The sequence below is a fragment of the Doryrhamphus excisus genome, chromosome 16 (genome assembly GCF_030265055.1).
Source record: "Doryrhamphus excisus isolate RoL2022-K1 chromosome 16, RoL_Dexc_1.0, whole genome shotgun sequence".
Taxonomy (NCBI): Eukaryota; Metazoa; Chordata; class Actinopteri; order Syngnathiformes; family Syngnathidae; genus Doryrhamphus; species Doryrhamphus excisus.
In genome coordinates this window covers 14,469,664-14,489,199 of record NC_080481.1, presented here as the reverse complement: position 1 = coordinate 14,489,199, position 19,536 = coordinate 14,469,664, and the positions used below count along the sequence as shown (strand labels likewise).

The window sequence follows — 19,536 nt, the reverse complement described above, 5'->3', positions numbered from 1 at the left end:
TTGAAAAACCACACAAAAAAACGATGTTTATTGTACATCTTTGGACAAAAAATTGTATTCTAATTCGTTCATTTTAATTTCCCAACATTTACAAACAACCATATAAACGAAACCCCAACAATAAAAAAAACGAAAAAGAAAATCTATATTTACCAAAACAAATAATGTAATATTTGTAAGAGTTATACATTATTATTATTGAATGTCAAGTATTTTATACATGGTAGTTTGGAGAAAACTACTTTGCCAAAGCAGCCACATTTATAGACAGAATACAAAAACAATATAAAACAAAAAATATAAATGAAATACAAAAAAAAAACACTGCGTCTTGGGCTATTTACATTATGATCAATACTTTTGTATTAATCTTGTCTAATTGTAGATTTAGTATACATCACTCATTACCTAGCAGACATGTATATACAGTATGTATATATTTGCAAATGTAATGCTACATTGTAAATTAGCCTTTTATGCAATCTTACATATAATAAATTGGCACCCTCCAACAATAATCCCCCTATGATATTCTATGAAAATGTTTTTGAATTACCAGCTCCAGCCACAAGATGGTGACATTTCCCTTTCGTCCACATTTGTCTAGTGGCAGGTGACAAACGATCAGAAAAGGAAATGTGAATTGCTGCTGTGGCCAACTGACTGAATGACAAATGAATCTATAAAACATGAGAACCCAAGTGCATTTTGGAAGGTTTTCCACATGCTTTATTTTTCAAACAAAACTAAAACAAACAGACATGCAAGAACGTATGACTACTAACATTCTTGTTTGCTGGTAAACACAAGGCACCATCCAAGATCAACAGTTACAAAGGTCTGAGATCGCAAGAGTGAAAGGCCATCTGTATATGTGCAAGCATAGATGTAAGCCTTGCGGATGTGACTATATTCTATTCGCTATTCATTTCAAAACAGAAGTGTCTTTAAGTATGATGGCCGTTGATTCTGAAATTAACCAAATTCTAAAGTTTTTCAGTCATAAAAAGTCACAAAATTTCAGATTAGAAGCACTCATGCTACATTTCAGGTTATACTGTTTCTCATTTGCTTGAAACAACCTTGAAAACAATGCATTGATTCAGCTACTATAAAAAAAAAATAAAGTGTGTTTTAGTTTTCCCTTCAAAGGGTCAGCTAATAACAACAACAACAGTGCTTGTTTAGGGCAGAGACAAAAACAACATACTAGAACAGATTGCACAATCATATTCCTCAGGAACTACTTTAGTGTTATTTACTGGGGTCACTGTAATAAGAACAAACACATTTCTCAATACACATTTAACCAGAAGTCGATAGAAACAAAAGTGCAATGATCTGATAAATGACCAGACTGCATTCAGTATCAGGAACTTTACTTTGGCATTAACATAAAAAAAGTGGTAAGAAATGTGAGATTTTTAAAAAGGTATATTTTCTGAGCTTTACTGTAAAATATTTAGGTTGTTTTTGCACAAGTTTGCAGTATAAAAAAAATTAGTAATGCATTATGTCATTTTAAAAAATGCAAAATAATTTCAGATATTATGAGGAATAACAAGTTGGATGAGGAATCCACATTGACATTAAGACGACATGAGAATCAGCTCAACTGCTTCAAAATGTGCCCGACTACTATAGTCCATGATGTGCTTTAAAGTGCAAAATGTGCTAATGTCGTGATCGACCTCCTTCAAAAGCGTGATGCTCCTTATGAGCTGCAATGAACAAAAACACGTCAGCATTATTTACATTTATAAGTTTGAAATCATTGCAAAAAACACACAATGTGAGGAAATACTCACGTTTGTAAAACACTGCTTTAAACTGCGTCTGTGGAAGGAGCTTGTGGATCCTTCCTAAAATGTTGGACTCATCAGCACGCAAAGCGTTTCCATTCCAGACCTGAACGACATCTTCTCTGTCTCTTACACTGACGCTGACCCCGATCACTTCATCGTCTGTGAGTTACAGGATAGTCAATCAATTCAATATTGACTTATAGATAATTGTTTGCCTTGCGGCATAGTTACTGAAGCAAAACATTCCCGAATAAAGATGTTTACCTGCAGCACAGTGATCACTGAACTGTTCCCCAATGGTGGCTAGCAGCAATTCCTTCCACACAGCAGACTGTAAACATAAAGTCGATGCTATTACAGTGGAACCTCGGTTTTTGTCATTAATCCGCTCCAAAAAGTCAGACAAAAACCGAAAAACAAATCAAATCTTCCAATAAAAAATAATGTTAATCCAATGAATCTATAAAGTCATTTACACAAAACATGTTTTTGTACAAAAAATATACTTTTACATGAAGAACACAAATAAAAATGAATCTAAATGGATAAATGGGCATTGACCATTACTTTTACCTTTTAAGGTGTACTTCCTCACTTTAACTTTAATGTAAAATTTACACACGCGCCAGGCTACTACCCGTTTTCCGTTGTGTTCTGTGTTCACTAAGACACATATTGTAGCAATAATTTTCGCCCTAAACCGAAAAACAACGGGTACAAAAACCATCCACTGTACAAATGCAAAACAAAAGTTATTTCATCCTTTCATGAATTACTCACAGTGCACTCTTTTGGTACTTTCAACCTCCAAACGCCACCTTTAGCATTGCTTTCTTCTTCCCTGCATGGCAATCATCAGACGACATTGTAAATTAGTATAAAAGTATCTACTCCATATATGTATACTTCATTTTACCCACCAGAGAGGTTTTCTTTCACCTCTCATAAGATGATAACTGCTCCTCAGTGGCAAGATAGCAACACTGGGTATGTTGTTGTAAACTCTCCAAAAGTTCTAGAGGAAATAGATTTTATTTGGCATGTTTATTGGTCAAGGAAGTAAAAAAATATATCAGCGTCATTAATAGTTAATACTTTACTATGTGGAAATACCAGTCAGATGATTTTATTGTGCTTTATCTTAACAGGAAGTTGATATTGACATCATTCTACTATAATAGCTGTAATGAATATAATTAGTCCTCCAGATGGGAATCAGAGCCTTACATATAAATGCTGCGGTGTAATAAATATAAACAGTGCACATGATTGAGCCTGTTTGCTGCCTATGAAATATAAATCTTACCTGGACGGTCTCCACTGTGTAGATTTTCTTCAGGTTAGACTCGCATTCAGCTGCTGTAGTTCCTGGTAGAGATCTGAGAAAGGAGATATTTAATTAAATCTCAAAAATCGTCTGTCTGACATGTTCTGAATTGTTTTTTTTCCCCATCTTCGGGGTGTGTGGCACATTCTGGTGAAGTGGTGATCAAAGAGACAACATTGAGGTGGGAATCAGGTGACAAAACAGCAAGTAAACAACACTGACCTCATTAGAACTCAGCACCCTCTAACATGTACATGAAGTGGCTTGTGTAACACTTGCTGTTTTTCAACATGAAATTCACAGTGGAGTAAGGCCTAGTGGGTTTGTGTTATAAAACCACGGAGGGAGGTATGGGGGTCAACAAGTTTGCAACAATAAAACCTGATCCAAAACTAACATGTGAAGAGATAAGAGAACTTGACCTAGCCTGAAATCAGGTCTCGAATGTGTGAGCATTTTATTTATTTTAGAAGTCTAACAAGCAGGTGACTTGTAAATGTAGGTCAAAGAGACAAACAGGTGGCAAGGGCCACAGTAAAGTGTAATTTGTTTATAATCAATTCAAAAACTGATATTATTAAGTTATAGTCTATCTGCCACCACTTTTTCTCCCTCAGGTGAATGAATAATAACTTTAGTGGAACTTACCTGTCAAGCCAGAAGGTCCAGGCAGAATGTAATGGCAGAGTGTCATCCTCTTTATTGTTGGAGCTCTTTATTGTTCCTCCGATGTCAATGTTGGGCTCCAGGAGACCAACTGGGCTTGATGGAGAAATCAAATGTAACGTGGCAGCTACCGGGACTGCCATTGTTGCGTCCTCTGAGAACTCGAAAAGGCTTTATATAAATAAATGATTGAGGAAAAAAAACAGGCAGTCGTCATGTGACGTTGTTTCCCCCCTCAGCTCGCGTGTTACATGTCCACGTTGATAGGTTCAAGTAAATCTGTTGATCAGCTGCTGACTCATTTGCCGCCTCACCGGTTGGTGCCCCTCACAACAGCAAAAAAACGATGACGCCCGACGTATGAATATTTCAAACTCGAAGTTTGACTTCTGACGTCCGCAGAAAAACATACGTTGTGTCCACTGTCGAAGGAGTGGAATTGTAGTTAAGCATCCGTTCCACACAAAAGGCTATTTTTGACGCAGAAATACAAACTTCCGTAAATGTGTGACGTCACCGCTGACATGCGCAGTCTTCACCCGGACCAGCTTTGTTGTGTTGCTACCTGCTATTGCTAACTAGCAAGTATTTCCTTCCTGTGGCCTGGAGACAGCGATGGACACCGAGGCGTTATTGGAAGCGTTTCAAGGCAAACTTGCCAGTTACTACAAATAAGTGCTGTCGCATTCATGAGAGTTTTTTAGGATATTTATTTTTCTACACTCGGCTGACTCGCTAATGGTTGCTAACTACGTGACCGCAACTTAGCTTACAAACAAGAGGCAGCCAGCACACTGTGGTGTCTGCTGGACTTACAAGTTGATTCACATTATTATTTGACTTAAAACGTCTGCCCTTATTATTGGTGATTTGGTAGCAAGTGATTGTGCAAATTATTATAAACATGCACGCTACCATACGCCAACTTTCAATTGAACCGCTGTTTTTTGTAATTGGTGTGTGACGATTTAATGGCGTGACGTTTACTTGTTTTTAACCCTGCCAGTCGACTCGTCTTGACCGAATCACAGCGTAAGACCATTCAAGTGCAATTTCAATGCTGAATCGCTCGCTTCTTGTCTCCGTCTAGTAAGCGTATTGTGTGCTTTCCTTTTGCCACAATCTCAAAACTTTAATGTCGTCATTTGCAGCTTTTGAGAAGAAAGTGAAACGGGACACAAATCCAGCCTTGGAGCAATTCCTGTGTCATGTTGCCAAGACGGGGGAATCACTGTGAGTTTACTACGTTTGAACAAATGTTGACACATTTTCATTCAGTTACATCAGCAAATGGTTGCTATTGTTCTTCTGCATTCTCGATGTGAACAAATCTTTTCTGATCTCACATTAGGATCCCATGGCCACAATTCAAGTCGTACTTCATGTTCAAATTGGAGAAGGTCATTGATGATTTCCGTGCATCTACACCAGAGCAGAGAGGTCCTCACAATCCCAATGTTGAACACGTTCCCTTTGAGGAGATGAAGAACAGGATTTTAAAAATAGTCGACAGCTTCAATGGGTGAGTGAAGATGTCAGAAGAAATGCAATTACACTCAAATGTGTGAAGCAGCACGGTTTTCTGACAATGCACATTGTCTTTGAAGTAAACATTTTCACACCACTGTAGGTTGACGTTCTCTTAACAAATTAAATGATATATACAGTAAACCTCAGATATATCGGACTCGGATATATCGGAAATTCGCTCACAACGGACAGATAAAAAAGAACCGATTTTTCTGTAATGCATTTCCAATAAAAATTCATTGCATATATTGGATTTTTTATAACGGATTTCGCCTATTTCGGACAAAATCTCCAGTCCCGTTCCAATGCATTTCCATAAAATTTCCCTCGCATATATCGGATGGCCGCATCGTGGCGCTCCGATTCGCCGAATCGTGACAGGCTGCTATACGACGTCATTTGCAGCGTTTGCAGCGTTGCCTGCGCGTCCAGGTACATTGGAAACATAGTCAAGGAAGTGCCTTTTTATAACGGATAAAATCCGATTTACGCATATACCGGATATAAATGCGTAAAACGGACATTTTCCGGTATACGCATATAACGGATTTCGCTTATATCAGACAAAACCAGTGGGAAAAATTGAATCTGATATATCCGAGGTTTACTGTATATATTTTTTTAGTTATGGGGCCACATGGTGGACGAGTGTTAGCATGATCGCTCCCACATTCCAAAAACATGCTAGGTTAATTGGTGACTCCAAATTGTCCATAGGTATGAATGTAAGTGTGAATGATTGTCTATATGTGCCCTGTGATTGGCTGACAACCAGTCCAGGTTGTACCCCGCCTCTCACCCAGCTGGGATAGGCTCCAGCATATCCCTGTATTGAGCATAAGCTGCATAAAAAATGGATGGATATTGTTACCTAAATGAAGAATGACTTGAAGCAACTAAACACACAAGAAAATATGATATATTTCAAATTTTATTTTGATGATGGCGGTTTTCTAAACATATCTCTTGGTAACTTTCCCAGAATCCCATTCACCATTCAGCGTCTGTGTGAACTGCTCACCGACCCCAAGAGAAACTATTCCGGAACAGACAAATTTCTCAGGGGTATAGAAAAGGTGTGTACATACATTCCATATATTCAGTGCATGTATCATTCATAAGTGATGTTACATATGTTATTATTACCATTACCATAATGTCACTATTTCTCCTATGACTTACAGAATGTAATGGTCGTAAGCTGTGTGTACTCGACATCAGAGTAAGTACATTTACTGTTGTGTTTTGTATTTGTGCATTTGCTGCTAAACTGATAGTTGTTTTGTTACTTTGATTTTTTTTTTATTTTTTAGGAAAAACAGGGCACCCGGTTCGAACAGAATGAATGGAGTAATGTTTCCTGGTAACTCTTCTTTATGCTCAGACAGGTGGGGGCCATTCCTAGAAGTTCCACAGCTCCAAAACATCCTCATACAGTTTTCTGAGGAACTGTTTGGTTACTTTAGTGTGTAATCATTTGGTGCTTCATACTTTTTCATGAACGTACGATGAATGGACTTTCTTTTCCAGTCGAAATGTAAACGGACCAGGCATGCCGAAACTGCTGAACAGGCCAAAGCTTTCATTGTCGCCATCGCTTTCCACCAATGGCCTACCTGAGTGTGAAGTCAGCAAGGAGCCCGTCATGGAGGACGAGGCGGAGCACCACATCAGGTAGGATGTACCTGTATAGGGTTGATATCGAGACAAGGCGTAGTTATCACTGAATAATATATTTCCCGTGAAACAAATAGTGTTGTGATATAGGGATAACAATGTCATCATATTGGAAGAGAATCATTTTGTGTTGGGATGGGGGGGGGGCACAAACACCAATTACCGTCGCGTGGGGGGGGGCTTACAGAGATCCACATCATACCCAGTACAGATTGTGTGAAAAAGTGTGATGTCAGTTTTCAATTGTATGAATACTGTACCATGAGAGATGCATCATGATATTTCGTTATTGATATTTCATCCCACTCCTCGTGCAGTTATCATACTGCTTGTTTGAACTTGTTGTATATTCTTGCATGCTTTAAAAAAAATGTGTTATTAAGATCTCACATGTCTATTTTTACAGCAGTGGTGTTTCACTCCTTGAAGGTGAAATAACATCACGCAGCAGGACAAAGAATAAACGCCCCGAGGAGGAAAGTGAGGACTCCAATACAGCGAAGCACAACAGCAAGAGGCTAAAGGGTGACAAAAAGCAGGAGGAGGGTGACAAAAAATGTGAAAACAAGGAATGCTCTCGTAAAGGCACGGATAACTCCTCGCCGATGCCAGAATCTTCAGAAGACTCTTGCGGTCAAGCATACAAGAGTGAAGCATCTTCACAGTCTATCTTAGACGATCCAGGTGAGTTCTGAATACTCTGATGTACCTTGTTTACTGTACACAACACATTTGAAGTAATAATTTATCATAACGAGATGATGCAATGTCAGCAGACATTGCGCATGAATTGTGAAAAGCTGAAGCGCAACTGAAATGCATTGAAAAGGCGCAAAATTGAAATTTTCTTTTCCTCCTTTCATTTAAGATGGATTTAGACTTATTTCACGGCCTGTCAACTAGAGTCAGGATACACATTCATCAAGTTACAATAGTACAATGTTTTTCATCAGCAAGGCCGTTGCACAGGAGGTTCAGAAAGTGGACGGTTGGCGGTTCAAACCCTGCTCTCCCCGCCTTGTCACTGTGTGTTTCAGTTTTTATTGGTTATATTTTATTTTTAAAATATGTATTTCCAGCTTCAACGTCTTGCTTATTTTTAGGTGTTAAAGTCTTAAATCTAGGATTTAAGTCCTGCTTATTTCTCAATATAAAAATCTTAATTGCTACTATCTTTAAAGCTACTTGAAAAGAATGCTAACTAATGTAGGCACTGCTGTTGTGGTCCCCAAGTTCATTGTGTGAATGCTTTCAGCAATGTCGGCCATTTTCATCTATCTATTCCTATCAGTCGCTAACTACTCCTACATTTTTTTAACCAATTCAATTCCAATCCCATGTTTAGTTAAATTTTATATTTTCTGTGATCATTTTCAGATTAGAAATGAATGGCCAATTTAAAGCGCGCCCTCTGCTGGTGAAAAGTCACTTCAACGTTTTTATTACTGAATCACTTTGTGGCTTGGTTGATAAACTACGTGCTTCCCAACCCAATAGTACCAGCTTAAATTCCCGCTTATGCATTAATCTTTTTGTAGACTGCAAAAAAATGTCTGTTTACAGATTGTTTACATTTCAATATAACTTTGCGTGCAGATTTGGCTTTGACTTGTGTTTATGGAAATAATATTGGAATATATAACATATATCGATATTCGGTATATGAGTTTTGGTCCATATCACCCAGCCTTCATACCAATAAAAAGTGTAATATGATTAAAATAAGCAAAAATGCAGAATTCTGAAACTCACTGATCTTGACCCCAAATTCATTTTCCAAGTGAGCCAAAAGTTTTTTAGACAAAAAATTCTACTGGTTCCAGGAATAATCCCTCATTCTAAAATTAAGGCTTCACTATGAAGTCAATCAGTTAAAAACAAGCAAATTATCAAACATGTCCAGAAATGTGTTTTTTTAAATCTTAGCAAGTGGTAAATAATTTGTCACTCAACTAGCAGCCAAAGCCACACCACAATTCCCACTTCTTCCCCCTCCTCTTCCTCAGGGCCCAGTACCTCACAGACGGGATCACCTGAAAATGAGCCAGCTACGAGGGAGGAGGCCTGCCCTCCTAACCGTGACATCACCGTAGACCAACCTGAGCAACCACTACCGGAGAAGACGCATCCTGTGCAAGCCACTGAGGACAGCAGCAGCAATGTTGGAGACAGCCTGGCCAGCATCAAGCCGAGCCTCTCATCTTCTGATATTTCACCAAACTTGTCAACAGGGGGCAATGCAGACAATTCAAATTGCACAAAGGCCGACACAGAGTCAGGGCAAAATGACTAAAACAAGCCAGACAACACAACTGACTCTTGACACTGTATAATACCACACCGAGGAACACTGTAGCACTGTGGAACTCTAGACTCCAGCAGAAGGTCCGACCGACGGCGACCTGGAGCTTCCTCACAAGATGGACCTTCTGTCCTGGTATTGATAATGGACACATTTCACCTGGACTTATTAGCATTGGGTGTCAGGAAGGAGATTATGAAGATGGTGTTTTCAAAGTTGACTGCTTTCTAAACCAGACCTTAATGATTTAGCACTTACACGAGCTGTGTTTTAATAACATCATCGGCATGTATTTCTAAACTTACATTGATAGCTTGAGTTGTTTTAACCTAACCCTAGTTGACAGGAAGAATATCGAGAATACAGCTCCACTTCAATTGTTTTTTTTTCTATGAAAGTAAATCTCTCTTAATATTGCACTAATTCCTTAAATATAGTTGACATAAAACAACATTTAAGTGACTAAACTTCCTGTTGTAAACTCGGTAGTTCTTTTTAGAGGACACAAAGTACCTCTACATAGGTTGTACCCATGACCTTTTTTTTTTTTTTTTTTTGAAAGAGAGAGCTCCGATTTTTACAATACATGCCTGTGAATCCATTTTTGTAGACTTGTAATACACATTCACTTGAGAAAGTAAAAAAAAAAAATGTTGGAAAATGAATGCTTCTTTCATTGTAGTCACGGAAAGCAATAAAGCCTAAAAAAAAAAAAACTCAAGTTATTGTTGTTATTACAACATACATGCAGCATAAATAGATTTCATTATGGAATTCAACACTGTATGCAGCGCCATGTTACTGAGAAGACTGCACAACAAATGCAGTTATCTAAACAAATACACAACAGTTGCAGGAAGACCTTTTGTGCAATGGAATAATAGCATTGCTAATGCTGTTATTCCCATTGTTTAATTTACAATGTGGCAGCTGTGGCAAATGTCATTCCAAGGACTTTCAACTAAGTGGGGTCTTCAGACATTTGCACGGTACAATATAGTAAATCAATACTGACATTTCTTCTATAGTTTATTTGTTAAATACATATAAATATATATATATCGCTACCATGTACAGTGTAAAATCCACAACGGCCTTGACATTTCTCAACTAAGATTAACACAATCCCTTTTGTCAGCAGGTATAGGCGGACAAGTAGGCATGCTTTCCCCCGTAAACAATGACTGGTACATACTGCATTTGTTATTCCAGCCATTTAAGATTCTTCATAGTAATTTTCTCACTCTATACAAAGCAAATTAAGGTTTATTTCTAGTTTAAATGATCCAAAATGTTCATGAAGTGTGTGTATGATTTTAAGAACATGACCTCTGTAGATAGCGTTAAATAGACATCTGCGTACGTCCAAACTGTAACCGAGCTCCAATTAAACAACCTGCCGCACGAAGGTCACGGCTAATGGGGATAACAGACGGGAACCTGGATGAGTCATCAGACTCATTAGGAACCTTCCGTCTTCCGGTAAGATTACTGAAAGAAGATTTTCTCATTCCTGTCCATATTTTATTAAAGACTTATAAGACAGCTTGATAAAATAAAGTCACAGCGTCTCAAGACCTGAGTTTCTGATTCCATGGATTATGTTTCTCGTTATAGTCTCAAAGTCTCAGCACTGACACTTATCACAGATGAAAGGAGAGGTCTTTGTCATTAAAAAAAAAAACTCAAGTCTGCAGTAAAACTAATGACAAGACACCAATGAGCTAGTATATACTTGCAATAATGTGTACTGTGGTTAGGAAGCAGCAATCCCTTCATGATGTGTTTGCGGACTAATTGATTTTGACAAGTGGACATTTCTAATCCCCCCCCCCCCCCTTTCCATGTGAGCCACAACAACCTCTGTCTCATCTTCACACTCAGTCAGGATTCTACCACAATAACAATGCAGCTGAAAATGGACATCCATGCAATTTAAACAGGCTAGGTTACATGCAAATTTCTATTAAAAGTCAAGTCAAATTAATTGATGTGATGTAATTACTGCAGTTTTCGAGGTGCTGCGATAAATCTTTCCACAATGGGTCAGCGTCTGAGCGAGGATAGTGACCCGGACAAAGAAATCGATGTGGCAGAGCTGCAGGAATGGTACAAAAAATTTGTTGTGGAATGCCCAAGTGGGACTCTGTTCATGCACGAGTTCAAGAGTTTCTTTGGGGTCGCCGACAACAAGGAGGCTTCAGATTACATTGAAAACATGTTCAGAGCCTTTGACAAGAACGGAGTAAGTAATGACTCATTTTGCATGTTGAATCTCTTGTGTTTATGTACTTTTAACATGTTATGTCTTCTGACATACGCAGGACAACACCATTGATTTTCTCGAGTATGTTGCAGCCTTGAATCTGGTCCTGAGGGGTAAATTGGAACACAAGCTTAAATGGACATTCAAAATGTATGATAAAGATGGAAGCGGATGCATTGATAAAACGGAGCTTCTGGAGATTGTGGAGGTAAGATTATGGATCATTATATATTTTCATAATACACCAAGATACATTTTTAAATGTACATATGAATGTATTCCACTGTCACCCCAAGTCTATTTATCGACTCAAGAAAGCCTGTCATGGAGAGCTCGATGAAGAATGTAATCTGCTGACCCCAGACCAAGTAGTGGACCGGATATTTGAGCTGGTTGATGAAAATGGAGACGGTGAGTGTAATGGTTTTCTGACATCTGATGATTTTGGAGTTCTGTGTGAGGCCACTTCAATTGCTGTGGTATATATATAGTATATAAAAATAACCAACCTCCCGTCCTCTACTCAGGCGAACTCTCCCTGGATGAGTTTATTGATGGAGCACGGAGAGACAAGTGGGTGATGAAGATGCTGCAGATGGATGTCAACCCCGGGGACTGGATCAATGACCGAAGACGCAGTGCGAACTTCTAAGGCTGCAGCACGGACTGTCAGTCTGTCATCCTTCTGTTTGTCTTACTGAGCCTGCATGTATATAAATATAGTTTTTTAAATTTCACACAATGTAGCATATGTAATGTATTATGAAACATTTCCATCTATTAATTTGTTTTGTTGTGGATTGCTTGCTTGTTCTTTTGCTGCAGGCTTCACAGTTTTTCTTCAGTTTGAGTTATACAATAAACTGATACCACATAGATATAAGACCATTTATTTATATATAAATATATATTTAACATGTTTTACTTGTGCTTACGTAAAATTACGTCATAAGAATGGCTATTTATACACTGTAGTATAATATTGTAATGACTGTTATGTTTGCGCATGTGTAGCCATGGAGAGATATGTTCCGGGGTTGGGAAGGAAAAAGAGTGACGGACAGGAAGTGACAGAGAAAACCGAATGTTAGCGTTAGTTGTGGCGCGAGTTACGGCCGCGACAATATCCCTTGTAGGAATTGTTGCTTTTTGGACCTTAATAAAAAAAACGTCTGCTGTTCCACCTATCTGGTGTGGTGTTTGGCTGAGCGCAGAGTGTTACAATATCCTACAAACCGTAAGATTACAAAAATAAGGTTACATTTTGCCATTCTCGCGATAACATACAACGAGAAAAAAATTGAGTGAAGCCCGCCATCAAAGTATCCTGACAATGCCCGATTGTAGCGTTTAAACGGACAACCACGACAAGCTTCATGTTGTAGTAAAGCGCCACTACTTAAGGACGACATAAAATTTGATATTTTGCTTTGTGAATTGGCATAAAATCGAGGAATATCCGCGCTGCTTCCATTTGTGCTGTCAAGTCTCGAAGCGGTTCTCAATACTACTGCTCATCTCACTGTCGCCGATGTCCTCTGAAGCAGACATTACTGAGACAACAATGGTAAATATATAAATGTCATTTCAAACGTCACGACTTAAACCGTGTTATCCCCGCTACATGTTAAAGCAAGTTTCTACTCTTCACCTACTTTCCTCCAAACTGTGCTGTGACACCCCCTGCCGGTTAGACGGCAAATGACAGATGGAGGCTGAATCACGTCAACGGGGATCTGTTCTCGTGTCCTAAGGACGAGGCTCTGGCCCACTGCATCAGCGAGGACTGCCGCATGGGGGCAGGCATTGCAGTGCTATTCAAGAATAAGTTTAAGGGACTCGAAGAGCTAAAGGGACAGAGTGAGTCAGCCGTCTTTTTAGAAAAAAAAAAGTTACTCTGGGGGTTGATGACAATGTTTGTTTTTTTTTCAAGCCTTTGACTCATGGTTGCTGCCTTCTGTGTCTGTGTCTGTTCTATCCAACTAGAAAAGCAGGTGGGACAGTGTGCAGTACTGAAGAGAGCTGAACGTTTTGTGTATTACCTGGTAAGCACGCACACTGAATCCTTTAACGCGTAGGATTGAATAAGCTTTGCTTCTTCCTACTCCCCTTTCTTTAGACATGCGGAATTGTGTTGTGTGATGTTAACTGTGACATGTTCAAGATGAATTAAACTATTAAACGGGACCTATTATGCTCATTTTTGTCCCTGTGTATTGCATTGTGGACTACTATAGAGCAGCTACACACAATAACTCACCTCAAGCTTTCTAGATCTTCCAGAACCTACATTCCTTGGACCAGTCAGCTTTAATTTATTCCACCCATGGCCCGCCTACAGGCACACCCACTCTGCTGTCATTTGGTAACACTCCCAAGCGCTTGCGAAGAGTTCCGGACTACTGAATTTTCTAATTTTGTTGATATAGGAGTTAATAATAAATGAATAAACCCTTTGGAGAGCTACTTGAAACGTAGTTAGGAGCTACTAGTAGCTAATGAGCTACTGGTTGGAGACCCCTGACAAAGTAGGTCAAGATACTAATAACTATGACATGTCATCATCAGTGTGATCACAGATTTTTTTTTTTAGAGAGCTTCTTAGTCAAAATAGGTGTATCCCAAATGACAGTATTGTAAGCTAGCACATATTAACTTGTTTTTTCATGTTATAATGCACCGAAAAGTGCATTTCCCCTTTAACATGCATGTGTTTGGACTACTATTACACAGTGTCAATGTGTTAACAATGTTTATTTTTTTATCATCAACTTTTAGATCACAAAGAAGAAGGCGAGCCACAAGCCAACCTACGACAGCCTGAAACAGAGCTTGGAGGACATGAAAGTACACTGTATTGAAAATGGAGTCACACGGATTTCGATGCCACGGTTTGTATACTTTCCGAATCTAAGTTCAAGTACTTTTCCCTTCAAATATATTTACATTTGGTATCATAAGTGAAGGTACATCTAAAAAATATTCAAATTTATTTTTTGACATGTACCTGTATGTTTGTTTCTGCCTTGGCAGTATCGGCTGTGGCCTGGATCGATTGAAGTGGGAAAGAGTTTCAGAGATGTTAGAAGAGATTTTTGAATCTACGGACATCTCCATCACCGTCTACAGCCTTCCTGTGAAAGATGAAACCATGGTGGTGAAGGAACACAAATGATTATTGGAAATGTGGATTAGTTGCCTTAGTTGGTTTGTCCACAACTGTTTGAGTTAATCCAGTATCTGGCTTTGACACTTATATGTTTTCGTTGAATAAAATACAATAAACTCAAACTATTTTTTTGCATAATCAGACCTAATGAGATCTTTTGGGGTGGTATCAAAAATAGTTAACATAAAGTACACTACATGCTCTGACTGCTTCACTTATCACTTATCAATTAACCATAACTGAGGGATTAGCATATACATTGGTGGATGTTGATAAATAGTGTGTTACCACGTCTGTTGGTAAGATATACTTATTTGACTACCTTCTGCTTTAGCCTGATATTGTTTTTTTTTTTTTACAACCTCACACTGAGCCTGAAATACCAGGTTTCTCTTTATTTGTCTATTGATTGACCAGACCGTCCCTCCTTTGTTCATTGAACAAACATTGGCTTTGCATCGCTGTGGGGGCATCATATAACATCTAATGTGATCATTGTAGCTACTGCAGATGGCTGAAGTATGATCCCTTATTGATCTCCTTGGGTATTGTCCTTTAACGCTGGTGGGACACAAAAGAGGAACCAGATGTGATTCAAAAGAAAAAAAAAAAAAGGATGGAGAGCAAAGGCCCTAAACATCTCCTTTATCTTTATTGTGCAAACTGCATTCACTGTCTATACTATTTGGTTCCCGAGATCATGTCAGCTTAGTCAAAGGGGTCCAATTAGCTAATATGGCACTTCTGTGCATCCTTGATGGTTATAGAACCGCAGAGAGACTGAACAATCTGGGTATAGTTTGCTGGCTGTGAGAGACGCCCACTCTGCTCTGGGGCATCTTCAATAATTCACTAGGAAAAAAAAGGCATTAACTGCTGCAGATGCCTGCAGATCCTTCAGCCCCCATAACTGTATAGCCGAGCTGGCTAGATGACTATTTCGGCATTACTGCAACCAACCACCCTCTCCTTTCCTTTTCCCATCCCCCTTCCTTGCCTGGCAATTAGGCTGCACACTGCAGCAGAGCGTGCGCTGGGAAATCTCCCTCTACATGCTGCGGCTGGTGATGCTCGACGCCTAATTCTGCCCCCTCTTTTGTCCCTCCACGTTGCCTCGGCTTGTCCGGTTGCAGCACATTGATTCAGCCTCCAACCCTTCTGAAAGTCCCACTTCTTTTTCTGTCCCGTCCACCCCCCCCCCCCCACACTACTCTGTCCTCCATTCTCTTTTTCTTTTCTCTATGCGCATAAAATTGCAGAGCTCAGCATTCTTCTCCACAGGCTCTTGGGGGGGAAAAAAAAGGAGAGATGAGCTGGGCGGGAGGTGCCCCCTTTCCAACTAATGAACAGAGCTTATGTTATTGAAGAGCAGCTTGGCCAATCAGCAGGCAGCACAGGCAAAGACAGCAGGAAAAAAAAAAAAAAAGCAGCAGAGCGAGTGGGCAAGAGGAAGAAAAAAAAAACTGCAGTGTGTGTAGTTTGCATCCCTCCCCTGAGCAGATCTTTATCAGTTTGACTTGATAGGTGTCCGTCTATGTGTGGAGATTACAGCAGGGCTGAGCAAAGGTGTGTCCACAAGGCTGTGTTATGACTTAATCCTGACTCAAAGTGGAAATAAGAGAAAGTAAGCGGACATTGATTTGTTTTTCTTTCTATCTCAAAGTGTCTTGGTCCCAGTGGAGAAGAGCTCAGTGTCCCGTGGAGAGCAAACCACACAAAAAGGTAAGCAGCTGCTTTCCATTTTATGGCATGTTGGCTTCTTATACTCCTTGTAAAACTTTACAGTTTTATTCTTTTTGTTGTATGTGAAATGTTTTTTTTTTTTTTTAAAACACAAACATCGACATTTGGAGATATGAATCCATTTTTAGAAAAAAAAAAGACTTTGCAGAAAAGCAAAGGGAGAGGCAGAGTGAGAAGGGAGGGGAGGAAGGTTAGAGCGGGACTCCCTGATGCTTCTAGGCAAGTTTGTGTGCACACGGTTCTCTAGTGCTGCAGTATCCCATTACATCCTTGAGCAGAGCTACCTCAGCATCATTGCCAGCGTGAGGCATAAAAAAAAAACATAGTTTTCATACCCGTGCTTGGACTGAGAATAAAGTTTATAGTGTCTCTGTGGAGACGGGACAGGTTGCTGCAGCCTTGCCTTGTGTATTTATGTGGCAATGTTGAGTGGGCTTGCTTAGATAACTTACATAATTCTTGTTCTTTGCTTGTTCTTTTTCTTTGGTAGATCTGACCTTCAAGGGTTGTCAGGAACGTTTAGTCAGATCTGACAATGTCCAGCAGTGGGCACTGTGTGGTTTCTCTGAAAAGATTTGCAAGAGAAATAGTAGATGGATGCTTGGTATTTTTGACAGGTTAAAGAGTACAGGGTGTACTGTTGTTAATATTTAGGATAAGACTCATAATAATAATAATAATAATATTATGTAATAGTCGAGCATAGACAAGCGTTTCAGATTTTGGACCTGCTTTAATTGTTTCATAATTGGTTATCTACAGGGATAAGAAGCATGGGCTTGGGAGATAAGAGTGTACCCGATTTCAGCACCATGGACAGAGTGCACAGCCACTAGTGCTTAATGTTCTTAACCATTCGAATAGAATCAAGTTACAGTAGTTACCTCATACATTGCAGTTGCTTTTTGCCTTCATCTGAAACTGCAGTAGGTTTCGCACATCCATCTTCCTCATGGACAAAAACATTTAATTATTCATGCACCTACCTCTTTCCTTTTCTGGAACACACAACATGCACCATTATAGTTGTGATTTACATTGGTGCAGCAGTGTTACACAGCAACCATCAACAATGTTCTGTGTTCAAGGTTGTTGTCAGCATAGTGCAGAGAGCAACCTGAAATACTAATATCTTGCAGCTAATTGTGCTTTTGGTGTGGGCCATATAGGGCTAGCAGCTGTGTGGGAACTCTGAGAGAATATGTCAAACACATAAGGGACTGCAGCTCTCGCCGATTTGACATCTGCAGAGACATAAATCTTTATTTCACGCCGTGATTTTGAGAGGAAGCAGAGACATGTCTCTGCAGGATGCAGCTAGCACACATCGCAATGATCATAAACCTCAGCACACTAATGGAAAACGGAAATGATACCCCACACTGATCCCAGGAATTAGCCTGTATCCTTTGTAAAGATGGTATCTCCCGGTGCCTCTGATGAGTTGGTTTAAACACAAGTATCTCATAGTAAGTACTTCAATGCACTGCAGCCAAAAATATTAGTGAGTTGTACAGTCTATTTCAGGCAAAGGTTATTATATATATGCTAAAATAATTTGAGTGTCTGTTTGGGACATTCTGTCCCTCCGACTGTGCAACGTGGCTGTGGAAAATTGATGGCGAGGTCAAGGTGGAGTCAATGTGACATACTACCCGTTGGAAGCGTTGCCAAAACTTTTTATGCCAGGGCAAAAGAGCAAAGCAATTGGAGTACTGCATCTGAACGGCTGTGAACATAAATGGCTTATTTTAGGCTGTCCACAAGGAAAAGACACACTTTGGCATATGAGACCTTAAAGTGCGGTAAAGAGCACATGGAGGGCTTAGAGGGAATATTAAAATCCAGTAAGTACAGATGAGATAATCAGTAGAGATGCTTACATAAAACGGTAAAAGCAATAATAGAGGTTAAAAAGGACAAAGGCAAAGATAAGAAAAAAGTGACTTGCATGCCAGAGGTATAATGGGAGAACATGGAGACTTGTTCAAAAGCGGAGCAAGATTGGAAGAGAGTGGGTGTGCATAGCGGAGCTCCGAGCACTGCAGTACATTGCAGTGCCCAGCCCCCGCTGCGTTCTCTGCTCGCCATCCGGTTCCATGCACTGAAGAGACCCCTGCAGCAGCAGCAGAGCAGCACAGCATAGCGGGCTTCCCGCAGAACAGCTTTTAACCCAACATTGTGCATTGTGGACCTCTTGTTGGATATTTTTTTTTACAGAAGGAATCGAAAAAAAGGGGGAAAAAAGGAAGAAAATGCAGCTAGTGCATTGCCAATGCAGTAAAAGGGAATAGCGCATGCTTGCCAAGGATTATGTAAACGTGTAACACTTTAACCCAATACCAGCTGAATGATCCCATTAGCAACATCTGTACCACTGGTAACATCTTTGCAAAGATGGGCAATTCATTGAACTGGCTTTGCTAGTCGTGTAAGCAACATGGTGATTCCCTGTGTAGCAAATTAGAAATAATGATCCACTGCAACCCTCATTTCATTTGAGCTCACAAAAAAAAACTCATGCCTGCCTCACACAGGCAAGCCACACACTTAAGTTCAGTAGGATTAATTATCCGGCTTTTGGCAGCACAAACAAAACAATACTCTCTCCCCAATACATACACCAGTACGCATACATGCAAGCACAAACACATGCATGCTGATGTGAAATGAATCGTAATCATGTCAAAAGCTCTAGGAAACGACAGAAAAGCTTGTTTCTGCTCCCATAATCAGCTGCCACGTTTGCGTCCTACTGCCTGCCTCGGGGGCGGGATGGTCGCTTGCTGCGTGAGAGAGAGAGCTTCCCTCATTATAGCTCCTCTCTGGTTTTCCTTTCTATTTGCTGATGTGGCTGGATCACACACTGCGTAGTGTGGACTTTCTCTGCTCCCTTGTAACAAGGTCCGGTCATGTTTGCTGTGCTCAGAGGTCGGCCAGTCAAATGCTTCACTGGCGGAGAGATGCTGGAAAGAGATATTAAGTACAACGCATTGCACTTTGTTTTTTGCTCTGATTGTCACGAACGCAGCAGCAGCAGCAGCAGCAGCT

The 19,536-nt window shown here is 39.8% G+C and overlaps 5 protein-coding genes and 1 long non-coding RNA gene across 14 annotated transcripts in view; 4 read left to right on the top strand and 2 right to left on the bottom strand.

The window, feature by feature from the left end:
• Nucleotides 1-702: 702 nt before the first annotated feature.
• Nucleotides 703-4,325, bottom strand: LOC131104722 (eukaryotic translation initiation factor 4E type 3-like). The gene is made up of 7 exons (XM_058052215.1): nt 3,781-4,325; nt 3,112-3,184; nt 2,726-2,820; nt 2,586-2,646; nt 2,070-2,136; nt 1,809-1,964; nt 703-1,721 (listed from the first exon to the last, which is right to left on the bottom strand). Exons 1-7 carry the CDS (start codon nt 3,939-3,941, stop codon nt 1,675-1,677), a joined length of 660 nt encoding a protein of 219 aa, XP_057908198.1. The 5' UTR covers nt 3,942-4,325; the 3' UTR covers nt 703-1,674.
• On the top strand, nt 4,296-10,004 carry LOC131104720 (serine/threonine-protein phosphatase 4 regulatory subunit 2-B-like). 4 transcript variants are annotated; one of them, XM_058052212.1, is made up of 9 exons: nt 4,296-4,447; nt 4,950-5,031; nt 5,150-5,320; nt 6,311-6,404; nt 6,513-6,550; nt 6,642-6,716; nt 6,859-7,002; nt 7,415-7,689; nt 9,012-10,004. In XM_058052212.1, the coding sequence occupies exons 1-9, from the start codon at nt 4,414-4,416 to the stop codon at nt 9,296-9,298; spliced, it is 1,200 nt and encodes a 399-aa protein (XP_057908195.1). In that variant the 5' UTR covers nt 4,296-4,413; the 3' UTR covers nt 9,299-10,004. The 4 variants fall into 4 exon arrangements, with proteins under 4 accessions (XP_057908195.1, XP_057908196.1, XP_057908194.1 ...); XM_058052211.1 differs by having other exon boundaries at nt 4,297-4,447; nt 7,412-7,689; XM_058052214.1 differs by lacking the exon at nt 4,296-4,447 and adding an exon at nt 4,457-4,830 and having other exon boundaries at nt 7,412-7,689.
• A 1,163-nt stretch (nt 10,005-11,167) lies between these two features.
• Nucleotides 11,168-12,449, top strand: guca1b (guanylate cyclase activator 1B). Of its 2 annotated transcripts, none has more exons than XM_058052667.1 (4): nt 11,168-11,552; nt 11,632-11,781; nt 11,888-11,984; nt 12,101-12,449. In XM_058052667.1, the coding sequence occupies exons 1-4, from the start codon at nt 11,349-11,351 to the stop codon at nt 12,223-12,225; spliced, it is 576 nt and encodes a 191-aa protein (XP_057908650.1). In that variant the 5' UTR covers nt 11,168-11,348; the 3' UTR covers nt 12,226-12,449. The 2 variants fall into 2 exon arrangements, with proteins under 2 accessions (XP_057908650.1, XP_057908649.1); XM_058052666.1 differs by having other exon boundaries at nt 11,870-11,984.
• Nucleotides 12,450-12,610: 161 nt separating this feature from the next.
• Nucleotides 12,611-14,908, top strand: oard1 (O-acyl-ADP-ribose deacylase 1). The gene is made up of 5 exons (XM_058052669.1): nt 12,611-13,140; nt 13,268-13,433; nt 13,560-13,618; nt 14,352-14,464; nt 14,607-14,908. The coding sequence occupies exons 1-5, from the start codon at nt 13,105-13,107 to the stop codon at nt 14,746-14,748; spliced, it is 516 nt and encodes a 171-aa protein (XP_057908652.1). The 5' UTR covers nt 12,611-13,104; the 3' UTR covers nt 14,749-14,908.
• The window catches only part of LOC131104949 (uncharacterized), a 56,294-nt gene continuing 51,340 nt past the window's right edge, over nt 14,583-19,536 (bottom strand). The window contains exons 3-4 of one of the 3 annotated variants that reach the window (XR_009119853.1): nt 16,938-17,050; nt 14,583-14,707 (exon numbers count right to left, since the gene is read on the bottom strand). This is a non-coding gene — a long non-coding RNA (uncharacterized LOC131104949). Of the gene's footprint in view, nt 14,708-14,777; nt 15,304-15,972; nt 16,027-16,937; nt 17,051-19,536 lie in introns of those variants that run through there. The other 2 variants (XR_009119854.1, XR_009119855.1) reach the window with 2 other exon arrangements.
• Nucleotides 16,144-19,536, top strand: part of LOC131104945 (synaptotagmin-2-like) — a 61,480-nt gene continuing 58,087 nt past the window's right edge. For 2 of the 3 annotated variants that reach the window (XM_058052660.1, XM_058052656.1), the window contains exons 1-2: nt 16,145-16,308; nt 16,406-16,464. The gene's annotated coding sequence lies outside the window, so the exon portion shown is untranslated. Of the gene's footprint in view, nt 16,309-16,405; nt 16,465-19,536 lie in introns of all 3 variants that reach the window. The other variant, XM_058052657.1, reaches the window with a different exon arrangement.

What these genes read in the sequence shown, in the direction of transcription:
- LOC131104722 (XM_058052215.1), bottom strand. Translation starts at nt 3,941, where the DNA reads ATGGCAGTCCCGGTAGCTGCCACGTTACATTTGATTTCTCCATCAAGC. An exon ending in ACACAGTGGAGACCGTCCAG is followed by an intron (nt 2,821 to 3,111) that starts GTAAGATTTATA and finishes TATTTCCTCTAG; the next exon opens with AACTTTTGGAGAGTTTACAA. An exon ending in GGTGAAAGAAAACCTCTCTG is followed by an intron (nt 2,647 to 2,725) that starts GTGGGTAAAATG and finishes ATTGCCATGCAG; the next exon opens with GGAAGAAGAAAGCAATGCTA.
- LOC131104720 (XM_058052211.1), top strand. Translation starts at nt 4,414, where the DNA reads ATGGACACCGAGGCGTTATTGGAAGCGTTTCAAG. An exon ending in ATAGTCGACAGCTTCAATGG is followed by an intron (nt 5,321 to 6,310) that starts GTGAGTGAAGAT and finishes TAACTTTCCCAG; the next exon opens with AATCCCATTCACCATTCAGC. An exon ending in TCTTCTTTATGCTCAGACAG is followed by an intron (nt 6,717 to 6,858) that starts GTGGGGGCCATT and finishes TTTCTTTTCCAG; the next exon opens with TCGAAATGTAAACGGACCAG.
- guca1b (XM_058052666.1), top strand. Translation starts at nt 11,349, where the DNA reads ATGGGTCAGCGTCTGAGCGAGGATAGTGACCCGGACAAAGAAATCGAT. An exon ending in GAGCCTTTGACAAGAACGGA is followed by an intron (nt 11,553 to 11,631) that starts GTAAGTAATGAC and finishes TGACATACGCAG; the next exon opens with GACAACACCATTGATTTTCT. An exon ending in GGTTGATGAAAATGGAGACG is followed by an intron (nt 11,985 to 12,100) that starts GTGAGTGTAATG and finishes TCCTCTACTCAG; the next exon opens with GCGAACTCTCCCTGGATGAG.
- oard1 (XM_058052669.1), top strand. Translation starts at nt 13,105, where the DNA reads ATGTCCTCTGAAGCAGACATTACTGAGACAACAATG. An exon ending in CGAAGAGCTAAAGGGACAGA is followed by an intron (nt 13,434 to 13,559) that starts GTGAGTCAGCCG and finishes CTATCCAACTAG; the next exon opens with AAAAGCAGGTGGGACAGTGT. An exon ending in AACGTTTTGTGTATTACCTG is followed by an intron (nt 13,619 to 14,351) that starts GTAAGCACGCAC and finishes ATCAACTTTTAG; the next exon opens with ATCACAAAGAAGAAGGCGAG.